The 27405-nt window shown below is 42.1% G+C and overlaps 3 protein-coding genes across 6 annotated transcripts; 1 reads left to right on the plus strand and 2 right to left on the minus strand.

Moving 5' to 3' along the window:
* Window positions 1–6473, minus strand: LOC115740829. 4 transcript variants are annotated; one of them, XM_030674437.2, is made up of 9 exons: window positions 5119–6473; window positions 4593–4951; window positions 2672–3512; window positions 2379–2575; window positions 2130–2279; window positions 1681–2014; window positions 1480–1550; window positions 1271–1393; window positions 1–886 (listed from the first exon to the last, which is right to left on the minus strand). In XM_030674437.2, the coding sequence occupies exons 1-9, from the start codon at window positions 5990–5992 to the stop codon at window positions 524–526; spliced, it is 3312 nt and encodes a 1103-aa protein (XP_030530297.1). In that variant the 5' UTR covers window positions 5993–6473; the 3' UTR covers window positions 1–523. The 4 variants fall into 4 exon arrangements, with proteins under 4 accessions (XP_030530297.1, XP_030530298.1, XP_030530296.1 ...); XM_030674438.2 differs by having other exon boundaries at window positions 2379–2572; window positions 5119–6472; XM_030674436.2 differs by having other exon boundaries at window positions 2379–3512; window positions 4593–4906.
* A 10867-nt stretch (window positions 6474–17340) lies between these two features.
* LOC115740882 (NAC domain-containing protein 66-like) lies at window positions 17341–19127 on the plus strand. The gene is made up of 3 exons (XM_030674523.2): window positions 17341–17656; window positions 17773–18041; window positions 18165–19127. The coding sequence occupies exons 1-3, from the start codon at window positions 17479–17481 to the stop codon at window positions 18876–18878; spliced, it is 1161 nt and encodes a 386-aa protein (XP_030530383.1). The 5' UTR covers window positions 17341–17478; the 3' UTR covers window positions 18879–19127.
* A 4464-nt stretch (window positions 19128–23591) lies between these two features.
* Window positions 23592–25055, minus strand: LOC115740759 (uncharacterized protein At3g28850-like). Its single transcript, XM_030674335.2, has one exon. It carries the CDS (start codon window positions 24826–24828, stop codon window positions 23749–23751), a length of 1080 nt encoding a protein of 359 aa, XP_030530195.1. The 5' UTR covers window positions 24829–25055; the 3' UTR covers window positions 23592–23748.
* Window positions 25056–27405: the final 2350 nt, after the last annotated feature.

A 27405-nucleotide genomic window follows, 5' to 3' on the forward strand; every position in this document is an offset into this window, starting at 1 on the left:
TGAGGAACAAGAGACAAATAACATTCACCATAAACCACAATCACAGAAATTACTGCAGTCAGTACACCGGAAAAAATAACATCAAGTCCAACATGAAGTTTGCCGAAAACCATCCTAACAAGTATTCTTGCTCAGCAAGTCATTCTTAAAGTCACCTTCTCCCACAAGGCCGGAAAAGTGATTCCTCGGCTAACATAACCCCCCACACAAAATACCCTCAGAAGAAATAGAAGAAATGTTTTAGTAGCACAGGGAAAAAAAAACTATATGTACAATGGCGATACAAATTTTCAATCCAGACCTCAAAATAGCATCTAGCTGACGAGGAAAGTTGAATCACCTGTAAAATATACAGAGGTTACATCTAACTCAGAGACATCGTCAACTAACGTTGTCTACTTTGCATTCTACTGTCCAAATAGTAAAGCAAGAATCTGACAGAACTGGAGAAAGCCGAAGGTAGCTGCACATACAAACCAGAGGGAGGCTGAGGTTCCGAATAACCACAGAGAACCATCATAGTTTACATGTTTTGAATCTCGTCCGAGCTACTAGAGGCATCACTTCCAACTGGCCCTCTTCCGCCTCCCTGAATCTCATCCTCGCTGAAAATGCTATCCTCACTTGAATTCGACAGGGTCTCCTCATCATCATCGTCATCCTCGATTACCAATCCCGTCTTCCGTCGGTTTCTCAAATCCTTCACTCCTCTCCCTTGGAGAGCTAGACGTCTACGTTTTCTTGCATTTCGCTTGCCCTTAGGGAACTCTTCCCTTTGGGACTCAAGACTTCTGCTTTCTACTTCCTTCTTAGTGCCATGGGCTCCATCTTCATTGTCCTCTGATTCTTCAGCATCGATTTTCCTCCTTTTCCTGCTTAAGCTGGTCTGCAACACATCAATAAGCCCTTTAATTAACATAACTAATAAAGCAGCAATGTGTATAGGCACATATTTGGCATCTAGTGTCCAAGTTGAAATCAGCAGTCTCCACAATGATTCTCTAGTCAACCCCACAGTGGTTTGGTGAGGTTAATTGACACTGGATAAGCCTTTTTTAAGATATAAGAAAACAAATTGGGAGAGAAACAAAAGCTCTAAAAGATTATTAAAAGAAATTACTTCGTGGTATAATCAAAGTGGTACCAAAAGTTCAATTACATTACACCATGTGCTTCAATTTGACTAGTGCAACAAAATCTTTTCAAGCTGCCAAACAGAGTAGACAGACAGGACAGCAGCAGAATGTAAGTAACAATTTTTTTACCATACCTTTGGACCCCGGTCAATCAACTGAGCCCACTCTTGCCGGTTTCTTAAGCAATCAAGAACAGCCTGTGAATGACTCGAATACGCATAACGCTCTCCATTATGCTTCCTCAAGTTATGCCAATGCTGAAAGAGGAGGATGACAAGGACATTGAGAATAAATAAAAGACAGCAGTCATCAACGAACAACATTTTCTTTTAAATAAAAGTACCGGCAATACTGCATTGCAAAGCTCCTCATAGGTCATTCGCCTGCCTTTGCTCATGATCTCATTTATTAATCCTACAAATTATGCAGGGATCAAGCACAAGTCAGTAAAAGTCCGAAGAAATAAATAGATTAAATAAATAGCGCTTGATTTGAACAAGTCCCGCAACAATAACATCAAAAAATATTTCTTAGGAGTTCCTACCTGGTAAAGTCCGATGAGCCAAGCCCCCTACTGTGCCTGTATCATCGTCTGAGTTGTTTAACGGAGTATTATGTGTGGATGAAACCTTATTATCATTGGCCTCATTGGAAGAAGAAGGGCCGCTGCTTGTACTTGTGGTCAAAGCAGGAATGTTCTTCTTAAAGGGACGCATAGATCCATTCATTTCCCTCTTGGAGGCATCTCCTTTGTGCACTGTTTCTCGTCTCCCTTGATCAGGAGATGCCACTCTGTCAGTCCTTTTAACTTCATCATCATACTCGGAAGAACTGCGCAATACATCTTTGGATCCATCCTTGCCTTTTCTTCGAGGAACCTATACAAAATATTGGAAATTGTAGATGAACCTCACTAAAGACCTTGCTATCAGATACTCAAGTAAGCAGGATTTAAACAAAGAAAATTAATGAAGCAGAATCATCAAGCCATACCAAATTGTGATCTTTTGCGCCAGAACTAGATGTTCGCTTTATCCGTATACTAGTAGCAGCTTGAGAAGCTAGTTGAGGCAAACTGCCAGCATGGCGTACTCGTGGTACTCTAGGAGAACTATTGAGTTCTTGATGCAAAAGGAAAGCGAGCTACGAAAGAAGTTGACAAGATTGAGTAAATCACTTGCTGAGATCAATTTGAGTTAAAAAAGAGGAAAAAATAAATAAATCAAGGAGCTGCACACATACCGCTTCATCGCTCAGTGTAGAAGGATTAGGAAGCACCCCTTGTGTGCTATGATTCACCTTAGAAGATGGAGGAAAATTTGTATGGCTGGACTTTCCACTTTTTTGTGGTAACCCTGATCCTGTAGCCTTGTTTTGTGGATGGGCAGCAGAGTGATTGTGCAAAGTGCCCGGAGATTCACCAGTCCCTGAAGAAACTGCTACATTATGGGAAGAAGATGATTTACAAGAGGGGAAGGTGTGATCTTTTGAATCTGAGACAGTCCGCCTGGAGCCAGAAGCTTGGAAAACCTTACTTGAATGTGATGCTTTCAAAGAAGCACCTGAGGGTGACGTCGAACAGAATTTTGCTGTCTTCCACACCAGGTCATGCCCACTCTTCTCAGTTAAAACATCAGCTGAAGCCTGCTCCTTGGCAGTAGGATCAGACTCCCCTGCCGTTCGTTGCTTCACAATTGGATTAAGATTCTGAGCATCTGAAGGTTTCAACTTGTCTGAGCTGGATGATTTCTGGATAGGCAGAGAGGACGGTGTGGAAGATGCTTCGCCAAAAGAGACCACTACTTTCTGTGCAGTTGGCGCTATAGGTAATTCACTTCCACTAGGCTTTGATGGCTCTTCAGGAGACACCAAAGCAGCTTTAGATTCTGCAGAACTTTTCTGCCTTTCAATAGAATCATCAGATGCTACTGCTTCCTGTTTGAGGTCAGATACATCACCAAATAGCTCCTGACCAGTATGGCCACGACTCTCACAGACTGCTTCTGCATCACAGACAGTGGCTACTGACTTTTTGTCAGTGCATTGTGAACTGTTAACCTCCACGTCATTTGCTTTGAAATTTTCAGATGTCTGTGTATTAGATACTCCAGGGCATCTAGCATCATCAGATGGTAATAACACAGAGTTCTTGTCAGCAAGAGGACAAGACTGAATTTGCAACATCCCCTTACAAGAATCATCATCTACTTCTTTTTTCACATTGCAAGAAAAACCCATGGGTCTGTTGCTGTTGACATCAGATGGACTTCGTTTATCTTTTGTTTCTGGGGCTACTTGAGCTACATCTTCCCCTGGATACACCGAAACCTTTCCAGTGGCGCTAGCATCCGGATTATTTATTATGCCACTCTCTTTCTATTATCAGCATAAGGAAAAATGAGGCCAAATAATCGAGTCAAGAAGAAGAGTATGTCTATGAATGCATCCATATTCCTAGACTCCGTATGCCCTTAACAATTTCACATTGTTTATTTTTTTCAGGGGTAACCATGAGCACAAATGTGATGTAGCCAATTTAACACTGTATGAAAAATGTAACCCTCTTAATTCATTGCTTAACTTTTTAGGGAACTCTAGCAATGGTAGTGTCTTTAAAAGGCCTAATTTCATATAATTTTATCAAAATTGCAACTGCAATCACAATTCCAATATCTGCCAAATGCTATTCATTAGGCAAATTTCTGCCAGATAACACTTCAGCCTATCTACCTGGGGCTTACAAAATGAGCAGTCACAAATGACACAGGCATAATTCCAACTACTATCCCTATTCAACTACCATCATCATCTTCACCATCAACATGGCAATATATAGCTTGCCAATACCGTGATGCAAGACTTTACTTGACTACAAGTGTCGGCTCTATTATTATTGATCGGCAAATATGAAAACAACTATCTAAAAGATGTCAAAAACAGATTATTTAATAAAAATACTTTCTTCAGCAGATAGGCCTTCATGGTGAACTGGATTTCCTTATGACCCTGGCAATAAACATTGATCAATGGGTCCATAGGAAATTCAACATCTTCCCCATCACGGACAATCTATCATATGTATCCTAAACGGCTAAACCTTTGGAAAATTCTTACAACCAGCAGTTCAAACACTATGTCTTCACTCATCATATTCAAATCTCACTCAATAATAGCTCAATTCTAAGTTAATTCTTTATCACAAATTTCTCAAGCAATGCCACACACAAGCAGAAGGATTACTAGCAAATGTTTTTGGCTTAGAAGTACCAAGAATCATTGCCAAAGCTGACTATCGATTGCCCTACCAGCAGCAAATCAAAATTACGGGGTGAAACACCAGGGATCAATAGTGCCCTAGAGCCAAACTCTAGGTTAACTTAGACTGAGATGTTACTGAAGAAAGATATTATAATGAGGCATGTTTTAAAATTTGTATGGTGGACAAGGGGTGCATACCACTTTCAACTTAGTAGAGCTTTCAGCTTCGTTATGCTGGTCACTGAAGGAAACAATCTTTAAAGAACTATTGACCCCTGAAAGCAAGTGGTTCCCAGCCTCATCTTTAGTTGACACAGCATCAGCAGGACAGGAGAATTCAGCAGAGGGACCTTCCAAAGGTTGCTTCAAAGTTGCCAAATTAGCCTTAGCATTTTCAAGAATCTTGCAGACGGCAACATGACCATCTGAAACAGGTTCAAAAGGCACACCATCTCTCAATTCCCTGTTCTTGACACTCCGAATGTCAGTCTTGAAAGACTTCGGACCTCTATCTTCACAAAATGCCAATTGTTTTGCATCACTGGCAGGTGTAAACACTAGTAATAAAGATGAACGAAAATCAAGTCAACAAGTGCATGTTAGCTGTGGCAAGAACCAGAAGCAACCCACAGAAATCTTCTTGCTTCTAGAAGGATATATTATTTCGTCATAAGCATATAAGGAAGAGACAATTTGACAATATGAAAAAGTGGACACAAGTTACCTGCTTTAGACGTATGCAGAGTTCTTTTCTTGTGATCAACATCTTTTTCAGCAGTCCTAGCCTTCTTCTTTCCGCTTATGTCTTTTAATATGCCTGATTCTTCTTTCTTACGCTTCCCAGTGTGTATAACAACAGGCCGAAGTAAGGTTCTTTCTTTTTTCATGACATTATCACCTGCCCCCCATTTCTTTGTCTCGCTCAAGTGTGTTTTCCTATCATACCTACAGTCCTGATCTCTGCTTTTCATGCCAACTAAATCTTTCACAGGAGTAGCCATGAAATTCTCCTTTGACAATGAGAACAAAACCCCAGCACCCTTATCAACAGCATTCTCATTGTCCTCTTCGGCATTAGCATCAGCTTCCTTGTGGTCATTCCAACAAGGGAACTCCCGATACTGAAAATTAAACTTCTTCGGCACATATCCTGTGCACTTCCACAGCTGCGGTGTAAAAACCGACGACAACCCACTAAATAGCCCCTGATCTCCACCAGGAATCCCTTGCACATGTACCTTCTCCTCCAATGGCATCTCCGTCCAAAGCCTAAATGGCCGCCTCGCAGGCCCATTGGCTGCATATGAAGCCTCCATCCTCATAGTCTTAGTCGGCAGCTCAACTAACAGCTGAGCAACCTCAGTCTCCTCGCTATCATTCCTATTATTCTTGCTCTTACACTTATCACAAGCAAAAGACTCCTCACCTTTCACATAACGCGAACAGCGAGTATGCACCCACACCCCACACTCATCGCAGTTGACCATCTCCTCCCCATCGTCAAAATTCACACCGCATATGCAATCGACGGTCCAGGAACCGTCCACCCAGTCGTCAGGCGGGTCCGTGCTCTGTAACCGCTGCGACCGACCCTTCATATTGCTATCCCCGAATCACTAATTCTTCCACACTCTGATGCGTGCAAATTGAGCATCTAACCAAACGCAACCATGTTCACAACCACATCTTCCGCACAAAACCCGCCACACCCACTCCTATTTTCCTATCCTTACTAGTTCCGAATCCGGAACAACGTGAATTTAAGGCGTGGGCGAGAGAATGAGTACCTCGAAACCTGAATTAAGCAGCGGCGTCGCGGCGACGAAGATCTCTGCGAACTGTCGAAGCGAAAAAGACCTCGTTTTTGCGGTGCTCCTGGGTCGATTCGGCGAAGAAGGGAATGCAAAATGCTATGAGCAATTGGCACCAAGGCGACGTCTATGGATCTATCACAAAATCAGTAGCAACGACGACAATGGCTTCTCTCTCCCTCCCCCCCTCTCTCTTTCTCTCTCTCTCTCTATGTGCCGGAACTGAAACCGAGTTATTGATTTTGGCAAAAATCACAGTGAGGCATCGTTTGGCGTCCGTCAGCGATTTGGTTTTGACCTTTTCTCAGGCGGCTTCGGAGTTCGGCTCCAAAACATCGAACCGGTTGGGCCCGAATCTGTTCACGGGGGCCCGTTGACCGGTTCGGACCAAGGCCTTTGGGCGTCGACAGTTGGGCTCGGCCCAAACCAGGTGGTCAGTCGTTATTAGCGAATCGGCCGCCTACTCCGGCTCCGACTCGAGCGTTGTTGCAACCCGAGCTTGAAGAAACGCGTCGGCAAAATATCATAAAGCCCATGGTGAGAAGCCCATCTATTAAGAATGCCGCCTCGGTTGTTCGACCATACTTTAAGAAAAGAGATCATCATTGGATTGTGTTTTTTTGTGTGGTCGAAATTATAACTCTCATTCATTAAACACGAGTTCGAACAAACACAAGTTCAGCTTCAGAACATAAAAGAGCCCAAAGGGCTTGAGGGGGGGGGTATAAAATCCAATCACAAGGAAGACTTTTTCTACGATGGGCTTTAGCAATCCAGTCTACTACCTTATTTATTTCTCGGTTTTAATGGGCCACTATTGGTCAAGAAATAGTCTTAATTGGGTTTGGGCTTCTTTAATAAGCAGATGCACTAGGCTGGTCTGCGGTGGAGAGGCTTCTCATCATATCGGAGCGATCTAAGAACTGCTCCGGTTTAGCTTCAGATCGAGATCTAAAGTGTTCTAGGGGTTCCAGTAGAGCTAAGACTTCCGTTTGTGATGCGGAGGAGGCCTTGTACATGCGTGCAAATCTATTGACCGGAAGGACGGAGCTGTCATTAACACACAAGCTATGGCGCCTTCATTTTCCCCTTCCAGGCAAGGGCCATCGATGTTGATTCTATTGAAAGGATGGCTTTCCCTAGAAGAAATTGATTATCTGTCCATTTCTTTTCCTAATGCAATCTTATCGAAAGCACATGATGATTGCGAGTCGTGATTCATATCTAATAAAATCAAACTAAGTGGCAGCATCATCGGGCCATCTTTCTACCTCTCGTGAAATGAAGTCGCCGAAAATGTTAGAACATCAGCATCACACTCTCTCCATCGGTCACATTTTAAACCGCCTCGAGATTTCCCGATCAAAATCCCTCTGGAAATCCTATCACCTTTTTTTTCTTATCGATAATTAATTACTTCTATTCCCATTTCATCATGACACGTAGTTATCACAGCAATTTTTTCGGCACCTAGGATGCGAGGTCGGAGGGTTTGGAAAGAGAGGTATTAGCAGCTATTTCTGCATGATAATTGACCTGCGAAAGCGATTCGTGGTAAGGGAAACGTCAAACGTGTTACATCAAAGAGTTTCTCGCAAGCATTCGAGGATGCCAAGAAAACGTCCCAAACTTTATTTGTTTTGACGTCATCTGATCAGATTATACTCTTAATCTCGTTTTTTGTTTCACTAAGTAGGTTTCCAACGCCATCGGTTACATGCTATCCGAGGAGCAAGTACTGCGTAGATTAATCCATCGCATAAATATGTTGACACCCAAAATTGGCCTAGGCCTTGGTAGATAGGAAGGCCGGTAAAGCAACATCGACCCCGAGGGCCAAGACCGCGGTGGCGTCCGAGTGTAGGTCATAGCCGATGGCCGAGAAAATGATAGCATCGGCAATACTGAGTAATCCGTACACAACATAAATACATGAGCCGGAGAAACGAAGCCAAAGGTTTAATTGTCTAGGGGATAAGGGGCAGTTATCGAAGCAAGGCCGAGGATCTAGGAATAGAGTAGTATTTCAAAAGTAACCGCTATCGACGGTTGCCTCTTGTATTCGGAAAAAATTATCAAAAAAGTTCTAAACTTATTGTAATTATGTCAATTCAGCCCTAAACAATTTTTTGTGCCAATTCGGTCTTAAATCTTTTACATTTGTGTCAATTTAGTCATTTTGATCAAAATTGGACAAAATTCGTTGACGTGAACGCCTGCCGGTGCCGACGTGGTCCTTTTAAATAATATTTTAATATTTTTTGAATTCTTTTATTGTTTATTTTTTCTCTTTCTCTTTTTTTTTTTTTTCCTTCCCTACTTCTTCCTCTAGCCGATCGCCGAATTGGCGACCGACTGGAGGACGGAGCCGACGAGGGCGAGGTTGGCCTTGCCTAGGACGTCGCTTGCCCGGCCATGGCGAGGCTCGGCCTCGTCGAATCGGGGCAAGGTCGCTTTGCGACGTTAAGAGCAAAGCCAAGCCTTAGCCTGGGTGAGGTGGACCTTGCCCTCGCCGACTTTGTTCACTAGCCGGTTGTTGATCCAGTTGCTGGCTAGAGGAAGAAGAAAGAAAGGGAAAAAAAAAAAAAAGAGAAAGAAAAAAACTCAAAAAATAAAAATCTCAAAAAATATTAAAATATTATTTAAAGTTGGCGACGTTAGTGCCAGCATCCACATCAGGACCGGCTAGTGTCCACATCAGTGCCGACCCGCCAAAGTTGGCATAAAGGACTGAATTTGTACAAGTGCAAAAGGATTAGCATTGAATTTGCTAAATTGTAATATATTTAGGACTCTTTTGATAATTTTCCCCTTGTACTTGACTACAAATAGTCGGAGAAGAGCCTTTGTAAAGATCCGTAATCAATAATACATATCATTTTTTTCCTACAATTTATTATACCAGTTCTATACTCTTACTTATCATTCTTTATTTACTCTATCCGTTTAGTTCTTAACGTACCCATTATCTATCATTTCCTATTCGAATATTCACATAACCCGATTCAATCCAAGAGTCGAAGATCATGACCTTCGGTGAAAGATCTTTCGTTGCCCATCATTTCCGACAAAACAAAATCAATCATATCTCAAGAATATCTGAAATTCCCAAAGAATTCCCAGGGTGATTGGTTCCGCCATCCACCGTCCGTAATGTGCCAATCTAGGAGTGCGGCCAATAATTTGGTCATCATCTTTCCCAATTCGTATTGTCGTTCAAGATGACCATACGTTGCGAACGACTAGGCAATAGAAAACACATGCATCGTAAACTCTACAATAGAACATGTTTGAAATAGGCGTGCAGAAGTCCCATCTTACTAAATGCGTTGAGTTAATATTGCACCCACCAGCCTCTTCCCAAAATAAAGTCGATCTTGCATAAGGTGTTTGGCCACCGGTACATTAACAGAACTCTATAGGATAATTTTGTCGTACTCGGAATTTGGTGGTACAAAAATGATAAGATAGCTAAAAATATTTAAGAACATCGAAAGAAAGGAAAAAAACATGTCTACGTAAGCATCGGTTTTGTCACGTACGACAGCCGGCGCCACGTTAGCGGTTTTCAGCCAAAATTGATCGAGAGCGAATTGGTACCAATGTGAAAAGATTCGGGACAAAATTGGTCTAATTGAAAAGTTTAGGATTGTGAATGGGTACCAATGCAATAGATTTAAGACTTTTTTAATACTTTTTTTAATAAATAAAATCAACTAAGAAAAGCGAAAATTGATAGAGAGAGAGAGAGAGGTGCCGCTTGGCGACCCGCATGTATGCACCACCTTGAAGGTGGTCGCCGGACTCAAGCTATTACGACACACCGCCGCAGCTCTCAAGCCACCATCGTCAACCCGTCATGATGGCGGCCGAGATCTCTCTCTCTCATTTAGATATGAGGTTCAAGATCACCATAAGTTGTCATTTTCAAGCAACCACTCATAAGATGGTCACATGGTTGTTTTGGGCAGTGGCCCACATTACACGTTTTATTCCACAATTATTCTGTTAGTTGTACCAAGTAATGCATGAGATGTTCGAAATTGCACCCTATCCAATTTGACCCTTTCATGTCCTGTCCAGCCAAATAATCGAGTCTAGACAACCAAAAGTTGTCGGGGGATGTCAATACGACATGCCGAGTTACTTTAATTTCACAACGCGTGACTCTCTAAAGTGGCATGTTCAAATCTAAATTGGGTGTTCCATCAACTATACATCCGACACATGTTTATTCATGTAGTATCTTGGGTGAATTTCATACATTAAGGATATAACTCCACCTCTTCTTCCTTCTATGGACGGGGAGGTGTGCTAGGAAATTATGTTTGATTTTGAAGGAAACAAAACTACCATATCTTTATTGAAAAGACTTTGATTTATACTTTGAGGATTCACCATAAATATATCTCTATGCCTTTTGTTCTTAATGTCTTTATTCTGATAGAAGCATGATTCATGACAAAGGCAAACCGATACGAGAATCATGACGAGATATATTTTGATCTTTGATTTATCCTCATTGTTTAATTAATATTATTCTTGCTTAGATTAAATTTCCCTCACTAATAGTCATTTATCCGGTTGGGATTTCGTTCCTAAGTTAAATTGATCGACTAATTAATCTCAAAGATATTCTTGAGACTTTCCATTCAAAGAGACTTGATTGATTGGCAATCACCCCTTAGACAATTATCTTTGTTAGATGCTTAGTTAAGGATTTTAAGGTTTGTTTATATGGGCGAATAAATCTTCTCAAAATTCTAATTTATTTCACTTCAACGGTTTGTAATCTTTATTCATCAATCAACAAACGGCTAGTTTTTGGAGATTGATCCTCGGAGTGGTTCTATCCAGTGGGAAGCATTGAAGATGAGGAGTATAAAGAGCACCAAGCTCGAAGATCAATGAGAGAGATCAAGAATTCATCATCCTTATTCCAAGAGAGCTTTATTTGATAAAATTGTCTACTTGAGCGTTTACTTGAAATCTTGTGAGAGGTGTAACACGTAAAGAGTGAAAAGTGTAGAGTGAAATAGCCTTAATAGAAGCAGAGCTTACTTTTGTTGGAAGTGCTCGTGTTCAAGCAATCACATCTTTTTTTAATCTCTCATTTGATTACTTAGTGGAATCCAGCCAATAGGTTATTAGTGTGGGAGAGTGAACGTAAACTTACCAAAAAGTCGAACCACTATAATCTCTTGTGCCTTGTCTTCTACTCTCTACTCGCCTCTATTTATTTTTAGTAGAAGCATTGTATGATTCTGCTGATTACTTTTACTCCCATTAAGCTCGATTATTTTAATTTCACTTTATTTATCTGACTTAAATTAAAAACACCTATTCACCTCCTTTATGCGTCAGGCTTAGCCAAAACAACAAGGCTAAGCACTTCAGATTAGAGAAATTACAACTAGTTACTTCTTTGTGACCTAATCACTCCAAAATAATCACACCTTCTTAGGTGGAAGCTTTCTCGTTGTCTCGTAATCTCGCTAACTATTTGAGATGGACCTTAAGTATATCAACAAAGGATTCGAAATCGTTCTTATTAAATGTGTTTAACAAGTGTCTTAATACCTGCTAAGACGAGACTAATAGACATAGCCCGCAGACTAAGTACAACCATCACTGTGCAAGTTCCATCCCTAACACTGATCAAGACTTGCTAAACCCCAAAAAGATTTCAAGACCACTAATAATTACGCGAGCAAGACAAGGCCCCTCCATCAAAAGCGGATGAAATGTCAGAGTGCGAGTTAGTGAGAGGTAGTTGCTCAGTCCCTTTTAACCCCGGAGATAATCATGATTAGTCCTAGGAATTATCGCAGAGAAAAAATCATCACTTCCCTGACTCTCTGCAAGATACGCGAAATCACCAGACCGGTTTAATTATAAACCATAGTTGCCGACATCCATCCATGCACTTTCGATACATTAAGGACTTTAATGAAAGACTGATGTAGATTGAAATTCACGCGAAACACGGCGTCATCATCGCGTCATGCGTTATAGGGCTCGATTTAAAGTTTAGGTAACGCGGGACATGCTCATTTTAGTCGAAATACTTGAGCGTTCCGAAAACAATTAAGTATCAACGGAATTTTACATGACTTTTTCGATATCCGAATAATGTCGCTTTTTCGAATTCGAATGGAAAGTTCTAAGCATATATCTACAGTAGTTGATAAATTTTGGCAAAGAGCTTGGCACGAACAAATTATTTTTGCCACAAACTTGATTAAGCTTTGACACGACCGCCTCTTAATTACGTGTCTTTTTTAAATGGGTTGCGTGAAAAGTTACCGGCCCTCCCGGAAACCTTTGTAAACGGGCTCTACTTTTGGAAGCGCTGTAGCAATCACATCACGTAGAAATTCAACACTCCTTTCGCCAACCGCAACTGCCACGAGAATGTTATATCCGCATCTTTGATACGTGTTGCAAGATACTAAACCTTAGCATGTAGGAAAAACTTTCAAAAAAAGTCATAAATCTATTATAATTGAATCAATTCAATATTAAATTTTTTTTTTTGCCAATTTTATATTTATGCTAATTCAGTCCATCTAGCCAATTTTAGCTGAAAATCGCCCACGTGGATGCCGGTTATCCTACGTGGTATGACTATTCATCGTTGTAAATAATTTTTAATAGTATTTTAATTTTATTTGTTTTTTCCTTTTTTTTCTTGTCTTTCTTTTTTTCCCCTTTCTTCTTCCTCTAGCTTGTCGCCGAGGTCTAGCGATAGGCCAGAGGTGACGGCCGGCGATTTTTGACCCACGTACTAAATTGAGAGAGGAGAGGATCGAACATACGCTATCCATTAACCACATCAAGAAGTAAAAAGCCATGCAAAGATTGTGCAGATCCCCACACAACAACTCCCCATTAGGGGTGAGCATAGGCCGGGTGGGTAGGATCTAGACCTAGAACCTAAAACCGATCATGTTACAATTGGTTCTCAATTTTTGGAACCACGAATCGACCATGTTTATCTTAGAACCTGTTTTGAAAGCGACCCTATTTTTCGATCCGGTTCCAAGGTCTACCCGAGAACTTGTTTTCCTTTCATTTCTTTTTCTGATTTCATTTTTTCCATCAAAACAATATGAGTATCGATGAAATGATCCAAAGTAAAAGGTGAATAATAAAACTCATTATCCGTCAAAAGCAACAATCCTTGATATGAGCAATAAAAATGACAATCCATCAAAATCGACAATCAAAAATATAATAATAGAAGTTACAATCCACTAAAAGCAATAAGATCCTACAAAACGCTGAATTAACAAGTGCAATTATTTCTATTGCACTACCACCAAAATCCGCTAACAATATCTCTTTTTTGTCTTGCAAGTCAAAAGACTTGAGAGCCCACTTTAAAACTTGCAAGGTTGGCAAAAGAAGCAAGATAGGATTTTTTTTTTTTAAACAAGTAGTTAAAACGGATTCTAAAACCGGTCCGAGTGCGTCTTCATCTAGAGCTGGGAACCGGACCGGTTTCAACCGGTTTCCAAAAATTGGAACCGATACCCAAACAGGTTTGAGTAGGAACCGATTCCCGATTTTGTTTTTCGGGTGGTCCGACTCCGAGTTCCGAGTAAACTCGGTTCGGTTTCATACCCCTTGCTCCCCATGGTATTTTCTTGCATTTTATGCTTGATGGGTTTTCATTTCATGCTGGGGTTGAATCTCTTCTCGAGCTGCAGCAGCAAAATAGAGATTGGGGAACCTAAAGTCCGCAACAAAGTCCACATTCTTGAAAGCTCAGTCGCTCCGACCCCATCATCTCTTTCCTGCCTATTTTCTCACCGAGGTGGTTGCGCAAGTAGAGAGAGATAGAGAGAGAGAGAGAGAGAGAGTGGGAGGGTAAGATGGTGGTTCATTAAGAGGTCATTGTCGCACGGATTTTCAGGTCGAGGGTCGTAGTTGGGAGGTGGAGAGGCATCCCCGCCTGCGCACCTTTGCCCTAGGGGTCTAGGCTACTGCCCCGTTTCCTAATTGGGTTTTCATATCATTTGACAAACTGATTCCAAAATCATAATTTAGATCCTGATCGGACCAGAATTTCCCTAACCATATTTCTTATTGGCGGGTTACAAACAGGGACACCACCCACGCTTAATTTTGATTGAGCTCACACGTGCGCTTGTGCCATAACTTGTAAACCATTGATTGGATAAGGGAAAATAGTACCCTTGATTCTATAAAGCAATCTAAACAACTCCATAAATGTATTGCATACGAGCTGACCCTTTGACTTCCTTAAGCAGTGTCTTAGATTTTGGATGCTTCAAATCGAGTAAGCTAACTTATTATCGGCGGGGCGCCGATCGTGTTGTGCCGCGTGTGCATCTAATCAGGAATGGAGCCCCACAAGAACCGAACGGTCCGCTCCTCTCTCTTTTGCGCATGTTCACCAACCATGCCACGTACGCGGACGACGCCAATCTCTTTTAGGATGCTTTCGAGCTGAAAACTAAATAGACTAATGACAAAACTCCCACGCAGCTATAGAATTTTTCACCTATTTTCGAATGTCCCACTACCACAATAGTTATACACAATCATTTAATTGCATGACGGGTTATATTTTTCTTCGTTCCTAACCGAAAAATCTCTAACCGCATGCCTTTTCATTGGCTTTTTTTTTTTGACAGCTATAGGGTTAGATTAGTACCGAAGAATCCCCATCGAGTTGGCGGTCCACTCATCTCCTAGGAACTGAACAATTATCGGGACACGTGTAGCCCTGTGCCCTTAAGCGTGACACCAATAATAACAATCTGATCCGTTCGATGGAGCTTAAACTCCTAAAAGGAGTTCTTGAAATAATCACACAAGGTGATAATCATTTATGGAAGGGGGCTGTTGACTTGAAAATCACTCAGGTCTCTTCCACACGGGACTTTTTTTTTTTTTTTTTTATCGAAAGAAAAATGCCATTCACATATCATAATATATGATAGTTATATAAAAGGTTTTCGAATCTAGCAAATCCCAAATAGCTACAAAAGAAGACAAAAACTTAAAAATACATAACAAAACACACCAGAAGCATACTCTCATCTCTCAAGAGCAGATCCGCCACGATAAACGTTTGATAGCCGATCACTAGATTCGGTGATGAGCACAAGCCAAGCTCTCCCACTTCATTTGCAACGGCTTGTGGTGCGCGTTTAGGATTGACACCCTCATCACCATCCCTTTGCAGAGATATCAACATCAATATGTTAAAAAAACACATATCAAATATCGATAAAGAACTCCCGAATCTATATATGAATCTAGTTCGGGAGAGTAAAACTCCCACAATTTGACCCAAACCTAAATCGGAAGAGGAGAGCAGCCTAATCTTGGAGAGATTGTGGAGCCACGTGACCAATATTCTCCTCGCCGGTTGTCGATAAGATGAATGGCCAAACTAGTCTTCACATTCTCCCAAAATCAATTGCAGAAATTTATTCACAACACGAACTCCCATTGCAGATCGGGAAAGAAAATAGAGATAAATAAAAGAAACATCAAAGATGAAATATGCTACGAAAGAGGGAGAGAGAGGGGAGGGAGGCTCCCTCCCTCCCTTAGGGGGCAGATCTGCAAGAGGTGGGTGGCGGCTACAAGAAAGAAGGAAACCCTAGCTCCACATGGGACTTGGGATGTCACAAATTCATCACTTAAAAACTAACATCCATGTCAGTGTAAGTTCGTATTGTTCGGAGATGCTCCTTCCATTCGATGTGTGATCCGATCCACTCTTGCCTTTTCCGCCATCTTAAAAGCCTATCAAGAGCCTTATCTTGTTTGAGCCATCTTTCCACGACAATCACTCTCTGCCCCAGTCGAATTGGCGCTCGGCCTCATAACACCCACAAACCACATATTTATTGAAGGCCCCTTATCTTATATCATCAATAACGACTCTACCCGTTCCTTAAAAGGAGTACTCGGCTTAACCAAAAAAGGCGGCAACCGTTTAGTGATGGTATTTATGACTCAATATGGCCTCTCTCGATCTTATGTATGATTTGGGATGTTACACCAATTGAATGGACATATGTTGTTATTCGAGTACAGGCCTCGAGCAATGATGACACACGCTCTTACTAGTTACCGCTAGAGCAATTTCACTGAAAGCCTCTAATTGATGAGTTACAAGTTAAAAATATCATCCGCGTGCAAACTAAACCAGATATGAATGGTTATCCATATTGCAATTCACTAATCAAAAGATTGTCGGGCCGGGAAGGAAAAAAAAATAAATCAAAAGGGTAGAAAAAGCTTCTCCAAACACAGATCGAGGAAAATGTGACCAGCATAACACCTTTACGGGCCTCATAGCTTAGAAAAACTCTAATTTTAGCATTTGTCCCAATTTCACCTTTTGTCTGGTAAAAAAAACCTCCAATTTTATGTCCAATTCTAATTCTTTTCTAATTTTTTTTGTTCCAGAAAAAATCCTCAATTTTTGGTAATGTTACAATTCTACCCCAAACTTTTCTTTTTGTCCTATGAAAAACTCTCAACTTTATGTATTGTCAAATTTTACTGTCCAATTCCAATTTTGTCCTTAAATTTTTATAATATCATAAAATATCACACATTTTTACTTGAGTCACAAATTTTCCCCCATTAACCTTCCGTCCATCATTTCTCATTAACAACCAACAAAAAGAAAACTCCCAAGCATGAGCTATTCGAGCGTCCCGAGCGCAAGTTCTCCGACCGTGAGAGATGGAACATTCCCAAGCACGAAAGATCGAATACCAGCGCAAAATCCTAAGGGCGATTTTGATGGAGGGTTAAGGGAGGCAGATTTAGGACTAAAGTAAAAATTGGTTAGATAAAGAAAATTAGAGTAAAATTGAAATTGGGCCTAAAGCTGGGATATTTTTTATGAGACAAAAAAAGTTTAGGGTAAAATTGATATTGGACCTGAAGTTGAAGGTTTTTGACTAGATAAAAAAGAATAGGGTAGAATTGATAATAAACCTAAACTTTGAGGCTTTTATGAGATAAGAGCTAAAAGTTAAAGCGTCTTTTAGGGTATTAGGCCAACCTTTGAGCACATCCCTTCATGTCTAAAAGGAGAAACTTCTCTCACCATAAAACCTCTCGTCGCCTTCCGGTGAGTCTCCAAAAGCAAAGCGGCATGCTATATATTTATAACATCAGAACCCTAGGAAGATACATAACCCGTCCAAGTTTCAAAAACTTCTGCTTCATCCGAAGGACCAATTAATAACTTCAGGCTCTATGCGTCGGAAGAGATGGATATGAACTTGTCCATAAATGGCCAGTCCCAGATTCCTCCAGGTTTCAGATTCCATCCGACGGAAGAGGAGCTTCTGCACTACTATCTGAGAAAGAAAATGTCGCACAAAAAGATCGATCTGGATGTGATTCGCGAGGTCGATCTTAATAAGCTTGAGCCATGGGACATCCAAGGTACTACTACAACCTCTCATCTTATTTTGTTTTCCACTTTGATCGCTTAGTCTAGGACTGTTTCTGATTCCTAATCTACCGAAGTTTGATCCGTGGATTGTTGAATATGCATGTAGAGAAGTGCAAGATAGGATCTGGGCCTCAGAGCGATTGGTACTTCTTTAGCCACAAGGACAAGAAGTACCCGACCGGGACTCGGACAAACCGCGCAACTGCCGTGGGGTTTTGGAAGGCGACCGGCCGCGACAAGATCATATACAGCGGCTCTACGAGGATCGGGTTGAGGAAGACCCTCGTGTTTTACAAAGGACGAGCCCCACATGGACAGAAGTCGGACTGGATCATGCATGAGTACAGGCTTGAAGAGAGCTCGAACAATTCCGTGGTAAGCTCAAGACTTTTTTCCTTCCACTATTCACAAAATCCTGCTTTCAAATGCACTCTCATCTTAGATCAGCATAGTTTTAGGAGAACAACTTTTCGTGCTTACGTTTTGGGACAAACGTAGATTCAGGGTCCGAGTTTGGTTCACGAGTCCTCCCCAGAAGACGGGTGGGTGGTCTGCCGGGTATTTAGGAAGAAGAATCAATCAAGAACACTAGAGAGTCCAAAAAGCACGTCGACCTCATCCATGGACGCCGAGATGCTGATGAGCGCCAGCACAGACAGCAGTGTCCTGGATCAGATACTATCGTACATGGGAAGGACTAACTGCGAATCGCCAGGGAATTATCAAGCGCCTGTCAACTTCACCGGTGTGCAAAATCAACTGATCCATGGGAAGTTCTTGCACCTCCCAAGACTGGATGATACTCCACACTTGGGTGATGAGACCGGCTTGAGGAAATTCTACCAAAAGTTTGATGAAATCCACACACCGGAGAGCGATGACCCCTCCTCCTCCAAGCACACCAGTTCAGATCATGAACCAAAAGCTGGGAATGCTGAGATTAACGACTGGGTAGCACTGGATCAGCTCGTCGCTTCGCAACTTAACGGCCAGCTCGAGATCACCATTGCATCCGAGCAATCGCCTTATTCCGGAGCTTCGAACCCAGTACTGGCAGGTCCGACTCCAGGTGATCATCAAGTAGGGCAGTTGTCCCTGCTGCAGCTAAACAGACCCAATCAAATTTACAGTAGCGAGAACGGTTTCGACTGGAGCTTCGGAAAGTCATCACCGACGACGCCATCGAACCCGCTGCACCACTTGTCAGTATAATTGTAGCCGAGATATGTCCTCAATAACCAATTAGCAGCTCCTATATAGCAAAGTTACACTTTTCTGTGTACATTTAAGCATAGGTTACTTAGGAAATAGATGTGTTTCTATACAAATCTCGGTTGAAATAATGCCTAGTCACATTATCTGAAATAACCAATGCAGTGGCATTCTGTCCCCCAATATCTCATCTTCAACACGACATGGTTTCGCTGTTTGTTATGAATGGTTGTTTGGTTTCTTTTGGGATGTTGGTAGCTAGATTTAACTTCTCGCCTATAATAATTATGTGTCAACTAAGGTCGATGTCTTAACCAAAGATGCTAACTAATTTGAAAAGGTTGATGTGGTTAATCATGGCGCATTGCTGACTTTGAGGCACGAGGAGCGTCTCGCACGTTAAAATTATTTCATGTCCAGTTGGTAGGGTCGTGTCATGTTTGTGGATCATCATTCGGTGAAGTGCTTCATCAGTTCGTTAGTAACGTGATCAAGAGAGAGAGGGGGCGTCTTTCTCTTACCTAACGGTACTCACTACCAAACATAAAATAAAGGGTAAAATTGTCCAAAAATTCCTAAACCTATCGTGCGGCGACCAATTCAGTCCCAAACCTTCCAATTGTAGCAGTTTAATCCTAAATCTTTTGATGATTTGTCGGTTCGATCCTAAACCTATGTTGGCGTAAAGGGCTATATCGACAAATTATCAAAATATTCGGGACTAAATCGGCAAATTGTCAAAAGGTTTGGGACTAAATTGACAAATCATCAAAATGTTTATAACTAAATTGTAATAATTGAAGGACTGAATTGACTATCGTACAATAAATTTATGACACAAGAAAATGAAAATGAGAATCAGAGAGAGCTTACTTAGGACATCTCGTCTTAAGTCTTGCCTAGATGCTTATATACACTGAAGTTCTTTCGCCTTTCTCGCTATAACAAGAAGGAAGAATTGTAATCCAACCCACGTTGAGGTAATTGGTCGAGCCGTTTGAGAATTTCCAAGAGGAGAAATTAGAATTTAGAGGTCATTCATTTCAATCTCATCAAAATGCGAGCCAGTTGTTCTAGGTCTCCACCACACGTAATGGTGAAAGTTTAAACTTAACCGAGTTCATAAGAATTACAAAGTTGTCGTCAGATTTTAAGTAATAGGAGCACGATGCTCATTTCTCGGTTTATCAAAGAAAGAAAAAGGGATAAGTGCACTGAAAATTCTAAATATTGTTACGAAAGTGCAATTGAGTCCTAATACTTTCAAAAAGTACAATCAAGTCTTAAAAATTACCGGGAAAGTGCGATTGAGTCCTAATACTTTCAAAATGTATAATTAAGTCCTAAAACTTGTCATGAAAGTGCAATAGAGTCCCAAAAATTTCAATAAGTGCGATCAAGGAAGGATTTGATTTCCCCAATTTGATAAGTTTTAGGTCTTGATTGTACTTTTTCAAGCTTTTACGACTCAATAGCACTTTCTGAAATTTTTTATGGCTTAATTGCACTTTTTGATAGTTTTAAAACTTAATTGCACTTTCGTGATAAGTTTGGGGACTTTCAATGGATTTATCCAATAAAAGAAAGAAAGAATTGCATCTTGTCTTATGTATGTGTTCTTCTTGCAATCTTTAAGGATCCATTCATGACAAATTTTAGGACTTCCGGTGCACTTACCTTTATAATTGGATCTGTAACCACCAACGCAATTTTGAGATCCCTTGGGTTTTAGCACGAATTGGTCCTTCAATGCTTCAGCCAAGATATGGAGGAAGGTGGAATGTATGAAGTGCAGGTTTGGGTAAAGAACCAGTTCCTCAGCTTTGATTATTAAGCGATTTTTTTTGCAGAAAAGTGCTTTTTTAAATAATTTTTTCGTGAAATAAAACGGGCCTAAGATTAATCATGTCTCCCCTTGCACTTTCCGAATTAATGGGATGATTTAAGCTCATCCTCTTACGGAGAATTTAAAAAAAAAAGAAGCAATTATTTTTCTTTTAAAGCTTAGAAATAGCGGATGCATTTTGGGAATTGACAGTAGCAGCTTGACGCATTGAGGGCTCAATTGCCAGACCCACGTCTGGGTCTTGCCGACAGGCCCCACATTACTGGTATGTTGGCACCAAACGCGGACTCTTATGTGGCCCGACGGTGGTCTATCGTTCACGATCTAGACGTGACACGGTAGATTTCAAATTCTAAAATTTCATAATTGATGAGGATAGGATAGATTTCAGGATTTCATATCATATCTATCCTGCACCCACATGGCATCCACCACGTACCCTAGACACGAACCTTGTGTAGGGTACCCTATAGAAAGATACACAATGCCCACCTATATATGTAAAGGATAATGTTACAAAGGGTTCCTAAACTTTGGTTTAATTGCAATGCGATTCCTAAAATTTAGCCTAATATGCAATGATGTTCCTTAACTTTTAATTTGCTTAATGTGGTCTATGGACGTTTGGTATATGACCAAGTTAATCCTTGGACTGTATGAAAATATTCAATGTTGTTTCTAAATTTGAATTAATGGAAAGACGACATTAGACATTTGCATACAATCCATGGACTAAATTGAACATGTACTAAAATTTCATGGATCACATTGAATAACTTAAAAATTTAGAGACGATATCGCATATTGATTTGAAGTTTAGATACTACATTGAACAGATTTTAAATTTCAAGGAGCACATTGCATATTGGGTTAAAGTAGATTAAACATGCACGTCATTTATCCAATATTTAAATAAACAATCAGGAGATAATGAGTCTCCATGATTGCCGATCTCATTTAGATCCGGACGGCCATGGAAGATAGAGACTGAGCTCGAGTGTGGACAAACCATACACACAACTCTGGCGATTTGGGCGTACATGGACGCATCGAGATATGGACTCATGCTCGGAAGGCATGCTCGACGTAATCGAAAGGGCGATCATCCGCCGCATCAACCGCATTGTTGGTATCATCACTCTTACAATTCAGAAGCGGTCTACACTCTGTAACGCAGTTCCATTTGTGTTTCTTCACCGCATTCGCTTCCTTGCTCGATTTCAGGTTCTCTTTGGTATATCTCGAGCGCAGCACCGTCATTGCACAATGGCAGACTTCCGGAGAAGTTGGAGGAAGCTAATGGATATCACCAAACCTGCTGGTGAAGGTGGAATGGTGGTGCAGCGAACTTGGAAGGAGGAGGAGGAGGAGAAGAGAGCTGTTTAGTTTTTAGGGTTTTATTTTTTTTTCTTATTTGTTTAGTGTTTAAAGTTAATCGAACCAAACCATCAGGATACCAAATTTTTTTTTTACGTATAACCCGAACCAGAATGGACCCGACACAAAAAGACCCGAAATTTTAGGTTTGGGTATTTTTGACACCCCTAGCAGCAATCATCAACTATCATCCGACAGCATTAAGGTCCTAAACAGAGAAATGACTTCATCAGAGGTGATTGTGATTTGCTCCGCCTGATGGGATCTACAAGGAACAAACTTAAAACAAGCATATACATACTGAAAATGTAGCCAGGAATTATGCAAAATGGTCCATCTAAACGGAGCAGAAGTAACTGTTGGCATAGCATCACTGGTTGTGGTGCATGCTCTTCAGGCCACTCCCTGTACTATCCATCACAGTATGAAACCAGCTGCTAGCCAACATACTCGACCAAACTCCTATCAATCAGGTACACAAGCAAACTCGCACTTGCCGAGTCTAAAGCCCCTCTTTGCAGGATAACAGGCAGTGTATATGAGAATCCATTTGAAAGCAGCCTCATTTGCCGAATCGAGCATCTTCATGAAGCAGGCCTTCCAATGTTCAGACTTAACTAAAAGCGACGGCCATTACTTAAATAAGCAAATCACACATTCGTCCCAATGAGGCAGGAGCTGTGAAAATAACTTGCAGATCCTTAACATGCTTTAGGTGGAAGCTGCAGCATTCCATTTGGCAAATTTCCAAAGCAAAAGCATGCGAAACCTTCATCACTTAACTCAAGAAATATTTAGAGATGTAGAAGAGTGCATTGCGGCAGCTGCCTTTCTGACTGCTATGAAAGCTTTGTTGTGTCAGTGACAAAAGGTATTTACAAGATCTAATGTTGTGTCAGTGACAAAAGGATCCAAATCTGGCTCAGCTTCTCTTATTTCTCCTTCCAAAAGTGCTTTACCTAGATGGAAGTGTATAAAATGCTCCTGATGGAGAGATGAACAGAGCAAGGGATAAAGATACTTCACAATAAACAGGCCTGGATTGATGGGATTGAAGACTGGCTCTCCATTTGCCAACAAAGATGGCTCAAATTGCAAAAGGCTCACGCTAATCCAGTTTCAAAAGACCACACTCCTAGCTTACGTTAATTTCCGAGATGAGTAGCAACTACGACATTTCAAGAATTGCAATGATGATTTCTCAAAGAAACTGGCAGAACTCATATGCGTTGCCACAGCTCGATGACCAAAATCATTCGTAAAAGCCCGAGAACATCGCTAAATCATTGTCTAACATCATGTCCAGTGTCAAAGCATTTCCAATGACAAATAGTCCTGGCTTAGATCATGTTAATTCTACACATGCTGTTCAGCCTGAAGCCCTAAGCATCTGCAAATTGTTATCTCATAAAAGAAGAAATTACCAGAATAATCGAAGCAAGAAACCAATGGAATAGAACCATACACATAGCGACTGCAAGTAAACAAAATGCTAAGCATTTTCGTTTCGCATATTTAGTAAGTTATTTAGGGCAATAACTGTAAGTAAACAAAATGCTAAGCATTTTCATTTCTCATAGTTAGCAAGTTATTTAGGACAATAACTGTGAGAGACCACCTAGTCCAAGACTCCCATCATCACAGAAATTAGATACAGATTGGGCACAAGACCAACCCATTCTCATTGCAATCAGAACACCTTACCACAACAACCCTCTCTGGTTTCTCTCCATCTTCACCTTCCTCCTTCACCAACACCAGATTCACCAACACTTTGCAACTCCCATTACACCGGAAACAAGGCAAGAACCGCACGCCCCCGCACCCTTCACACAACATGCCCGCCTTTCTCTTCGGCAAGCCCTCAAGCAGCTCCCCCAGACCGCCCTCCTCGACGATCCTCATCACCTCCTCGGCCCCACCCAAGTACCTACCCCTCACGAAGACCCTCGGCGGCACAACCTCCACCCTTGCCCGCCCCTTCATCAGCTCCCTCAGCTCCTCCTTGAACCCGCTGTCCATTGACACATCCCGCTCACACACCGCCACACCAAGCCCCTCGACTGCCGCCCTCACAGCATTGCAGTCCTCGAACGTCTTCCGCACCCCTCGCAGAGTGGTGGTGTAGATCACAACCCGGTCCTCTCCCCTCGGAGGGCAGAGGTACTCAAACCTGTTGATCGCGGGATTCGCCGCTAGCACAGCAGCAGACAGACTCGGAACTTCACTGTGGCTGCCATCTCGCGGCGGTGGTGGCAGCTTGAGAACGGGGGATGGGTGAATTTGAAATTTAAATGAATTAACGCGGGAAGCGGAATTAGGGTTCGAGTTCTCTTTGTCGAAGCCAAAAGGGCCTTTGAATTTGGGTGGGGGGAGAGGGGAAAAGCGGAAGCTTTCGGCGTCTAGGCCGGACATGAGCTCCCAGGAGTTGATGATCTCGGGGCGGGTCGGGTCGGACCACAGAGGCTTGGATTCCGACCGGAAGGACTTGGGGTCGGAGAGAGGGGAGTGGAAGATGGATCCAAGGGTAAACCGCGGCGGAGGAGTCGGCGGCGTGGTGGCGGCGGCGGCGGCGGCGGCGGCGGGGGTGGAGGGTGTGGGTGGGTCGAGGGTGAGGAGGCCGTAGGTGGTGGAGGTGAGAGAGACAATGTGGTGGCCGAGGGCGGAGGTCCCGAGGGGAGAGAACTCGTCGTCGTGACTCAGCAGGTTGGAGGAGACGCAACCCATGGTCCCTGGTATTACTGCCGGAGCTTCGGAGTTGCTAAATTTGTCAGCTTTCTTTCCTGTTCTTGAAACCGAAACAAAAGAAGAAACTGAAGAGAAGGTGGCACAATGTGGAAGAGAGAGTTTGAAGGGTGTGGAGACTCGAGATCTCGAGAGAGAGCGAAATAGTTATGGCTACGATCCAACAGACGACTTCTGTGGAGGAGAGAAGAGAAACAGAGTAAAGTAAAAGGAAAATGGGAGTGACGAAGAAGAAAGAAGAAGAAGAAGTGAACAGTGTGGAGCGATTGCAGTTCAATTTTTCGAAAAGAGTGGAAGTGGGAAACTTGGGGTAAAGAGGGAGCGGTGAAAATTCAAAGCGAGGAGTGAGAGAGAAAATATTGGGTGCTCCTGGAGTGCCACGTCATCTCTAAGACACTCCATTTAATGATCGACACGTGTCCAGTGAAGCCCACATTTCAGATTTTTTAAAATCTGTTTTTCTTCACATTTTTCTTTCCGTAAACATTCACAGCGCCACCCCCCTCTCTCCAAGTTTCAAAACGTGGGACGGCATTTCGGGCGGTGAAATCATAGGCGCCGCCGTCGAACGGAGAGGGGGCAACCCCGCCTATGGCGGACACCCTCCGGAGCAAAGCGTCCTTCACACTAATTCCCCTCACCTTCATCTTCACATCTTCAACCAACAAATGGCCGCAAGGGAGCCGTCGAAATCGGCGGCGGGGGTCAAGATGTGTTGAGGGCGACTTGCTGAGATGTTTGGGGCTCACGGCCCACTTTCTCTCTTTGCCGCCCGATCTCTCTCTTCTAATCTCTGTTTCAAGTTACGGCCTTGCCTCCCGCGATCTCCATCTTCGGCACGAAAAAAAAAAAAAAGATGAAGGTGAGGGATCCTGTCACTTGAAGAGGGAGAGTGTAGCAGTGGGGTGTTTACGAAAAAAAAATGTAATAGAAAACAGATTTTAAAAAATCGGAAATGTGGGCCCCGAACACGTGTCGTTCATTGAATGAGGTGTCTTGAGATGACGCACTCAAGGAGCACCTAATATTTTCCCGGAGGAGAAAATATTGGGTGCGCCTGAAGTGCCACGTCATCTTTGAGCTAGACTATAGAAAATTTGACACGTGTCCTTGTGGGTTCCACTCTCATCAAATTTTCAAAATCCTCAAGATCTTCCGTCTCCGTAAACGCTCCGTTATGTCTTTTTCCCCTTCTCTCTCTTTGCATCCGTCTTTCCGAGGTTTCTCTCTGTGCGCGCCGTCTCTCTCCCATCCCACGAGAAATCTGCTCACTCTCTCTCTCACAAATCCTTCTTCATTCACGAACGACCAAGGAGAAACAAGAAATCCTCGTTTTCAAACCCTAATCACGAACGTACCCACAAAAACCGAAAATCTTCTCGAAATCTGCCTTCGGCATGGCTCCTGTCGTCGCCTTCGAGCCCATCGGCGATCATGAACGCGCTCAAATCGCATTAGCCTCTGCGTTCATTCTCACAACTTTCTATAAAGTTCATCCCGCGGTTTCTCTCGAGGTTTGGTCGATTCCTCCTCCTCCTCCTCCTCCTCTCTCTCTCTCTCTCTCTCTATGTTTCAGCTTTGATTTGGTAGAATCGGTTATCATTTTCATCCTTGAGTGCTAAAGAGGGCTAGTGTTGAAGTAAAAAACTTTCACGCGATGTTGTCGGTTATGATGCAACCGAGTATGATGATTTATCTCTTCCGTTCCATCGCATAAAAAAACTTTCGTGACTAAAGTTAAAAACTTTGGCGACCGTGGGTTGGGTGAGAAGAGAAAAAGCGCATCGCCTCAAAACTTTTATGATGGCTATCAAGTTGCTATCGGGTGCACGAAATACTCAAGCAAGAGATGTGGGAACGTCGCTTACCTTAATCTCATACAACCGCGAGATACAAGAGGGGGCTTACTGACAGACCTGAGATACGAACCGTGGCCTTCGATGGTCCTCCTGTCCGAAATAGTCCAGACTTTCATTCTTGCTGATTTTTGCTATTTCTACGCCAAAAAGTGGCCAATGCGTTGCTAGATTTTTGCTTCGGGCAACTTATTGAACCTCCACAATATGGAATCTGACTTGGAAGTACCGACACTCTTCAAGGGTCTCCCCGTCGTGTCCGACACTCCGACACTCTTTGACATGCAATTCACATATGATTACACACTAGTGCAGAATCCCGATATACCATTTCGACAAATACGGGATCAATTTTAATCATTTTCAATAAAGTAGGTGTCAAAATATAAATTTATAAAAAATATAGATATATAAGTCATATATCTAACCACTCCAAAATTAATATACCCAGTCACAAAAAAAAAACTAATCGTGAATCTCTAACAGCAGAAGAAGAAAAAAAAAATTCACCGATATTTTTATACAGTCATTATATATATACACGCACGTGCGCATGTCCCAACGTGTCGAAATTCTCTATTTTTTGAGAAATAACATGTCAAAGTATCATGTCGTGTCGTGTCGTGTCTCGTATCAATGTTAGTGCTACATAGAAATTTAGAAATTTAGTCTTTGTTACAGCGTCTTTGGTTGACAACTCGGT

The sequence above is a fragment of the Rhodamnia argentea genome, chromosome 9, assembly GCF_020921035.1.
Source record: "Rhodamnia argentea isolate NSW1041297 chromosome 9, ASM2092103v1, whole genome shotgun sequence".
NCBI lineage: Eukaryota > Viridiplantae > Streptophyta > Magnoliopsida > Myrtales > Myrtaceae > Rhodamnia > Rhodamnia argentea.

Coding starts and splice junctions, on each gene's coding strand:
- LOC115740829 (XM_030674435.2), bottom strand. CDS start 5,992: ATGAAGGGTCGGTCGCAGCGGTTACAGAGCACGGACCCGCCTGACGAC. Junction 1,551..1,680: donor GGCTCATCGGACTTTACCAG/GTAGGAACTCCT, acceptor CATAATTTGTAG/GATTAATAAATGAGATCATG. Junction 887..1,270: donor TGATTGACCGGGGTCCAAAG/GTATGGTAAAAA, acceptor GATGTGTTGCAG/ACCAGCTTAAGCAGGAAAAG.
- LOC115740882 (XM_030674523.2), top strand. CDS start 17,479: ATGGATATGAACTTGTCCATAAATGGCCAGTCCCAGATTCCTCCAGGT. Junction 17,657..17,772: donor TGAGCCATGGGACATCCAAG/GTACTACTACAA, acceptor ATATGCATGTAG/AGAAGTGCAAGATAGGATCT. Junction 18,042..18,164: donor AGAGCTCGAACAATTCCGTG/GTAAGCTCAAGA, acceptor GGACAAACGTAG/ATTCAGGGTCCGAGTTTGGT.
- LOC115740759 (XM_030674335.2), bottom strand. CDS start 24,828: ATGGGTTGCGTCTCCTCCAACCTGCTGAGTCACGACGACGAGTTCTCT.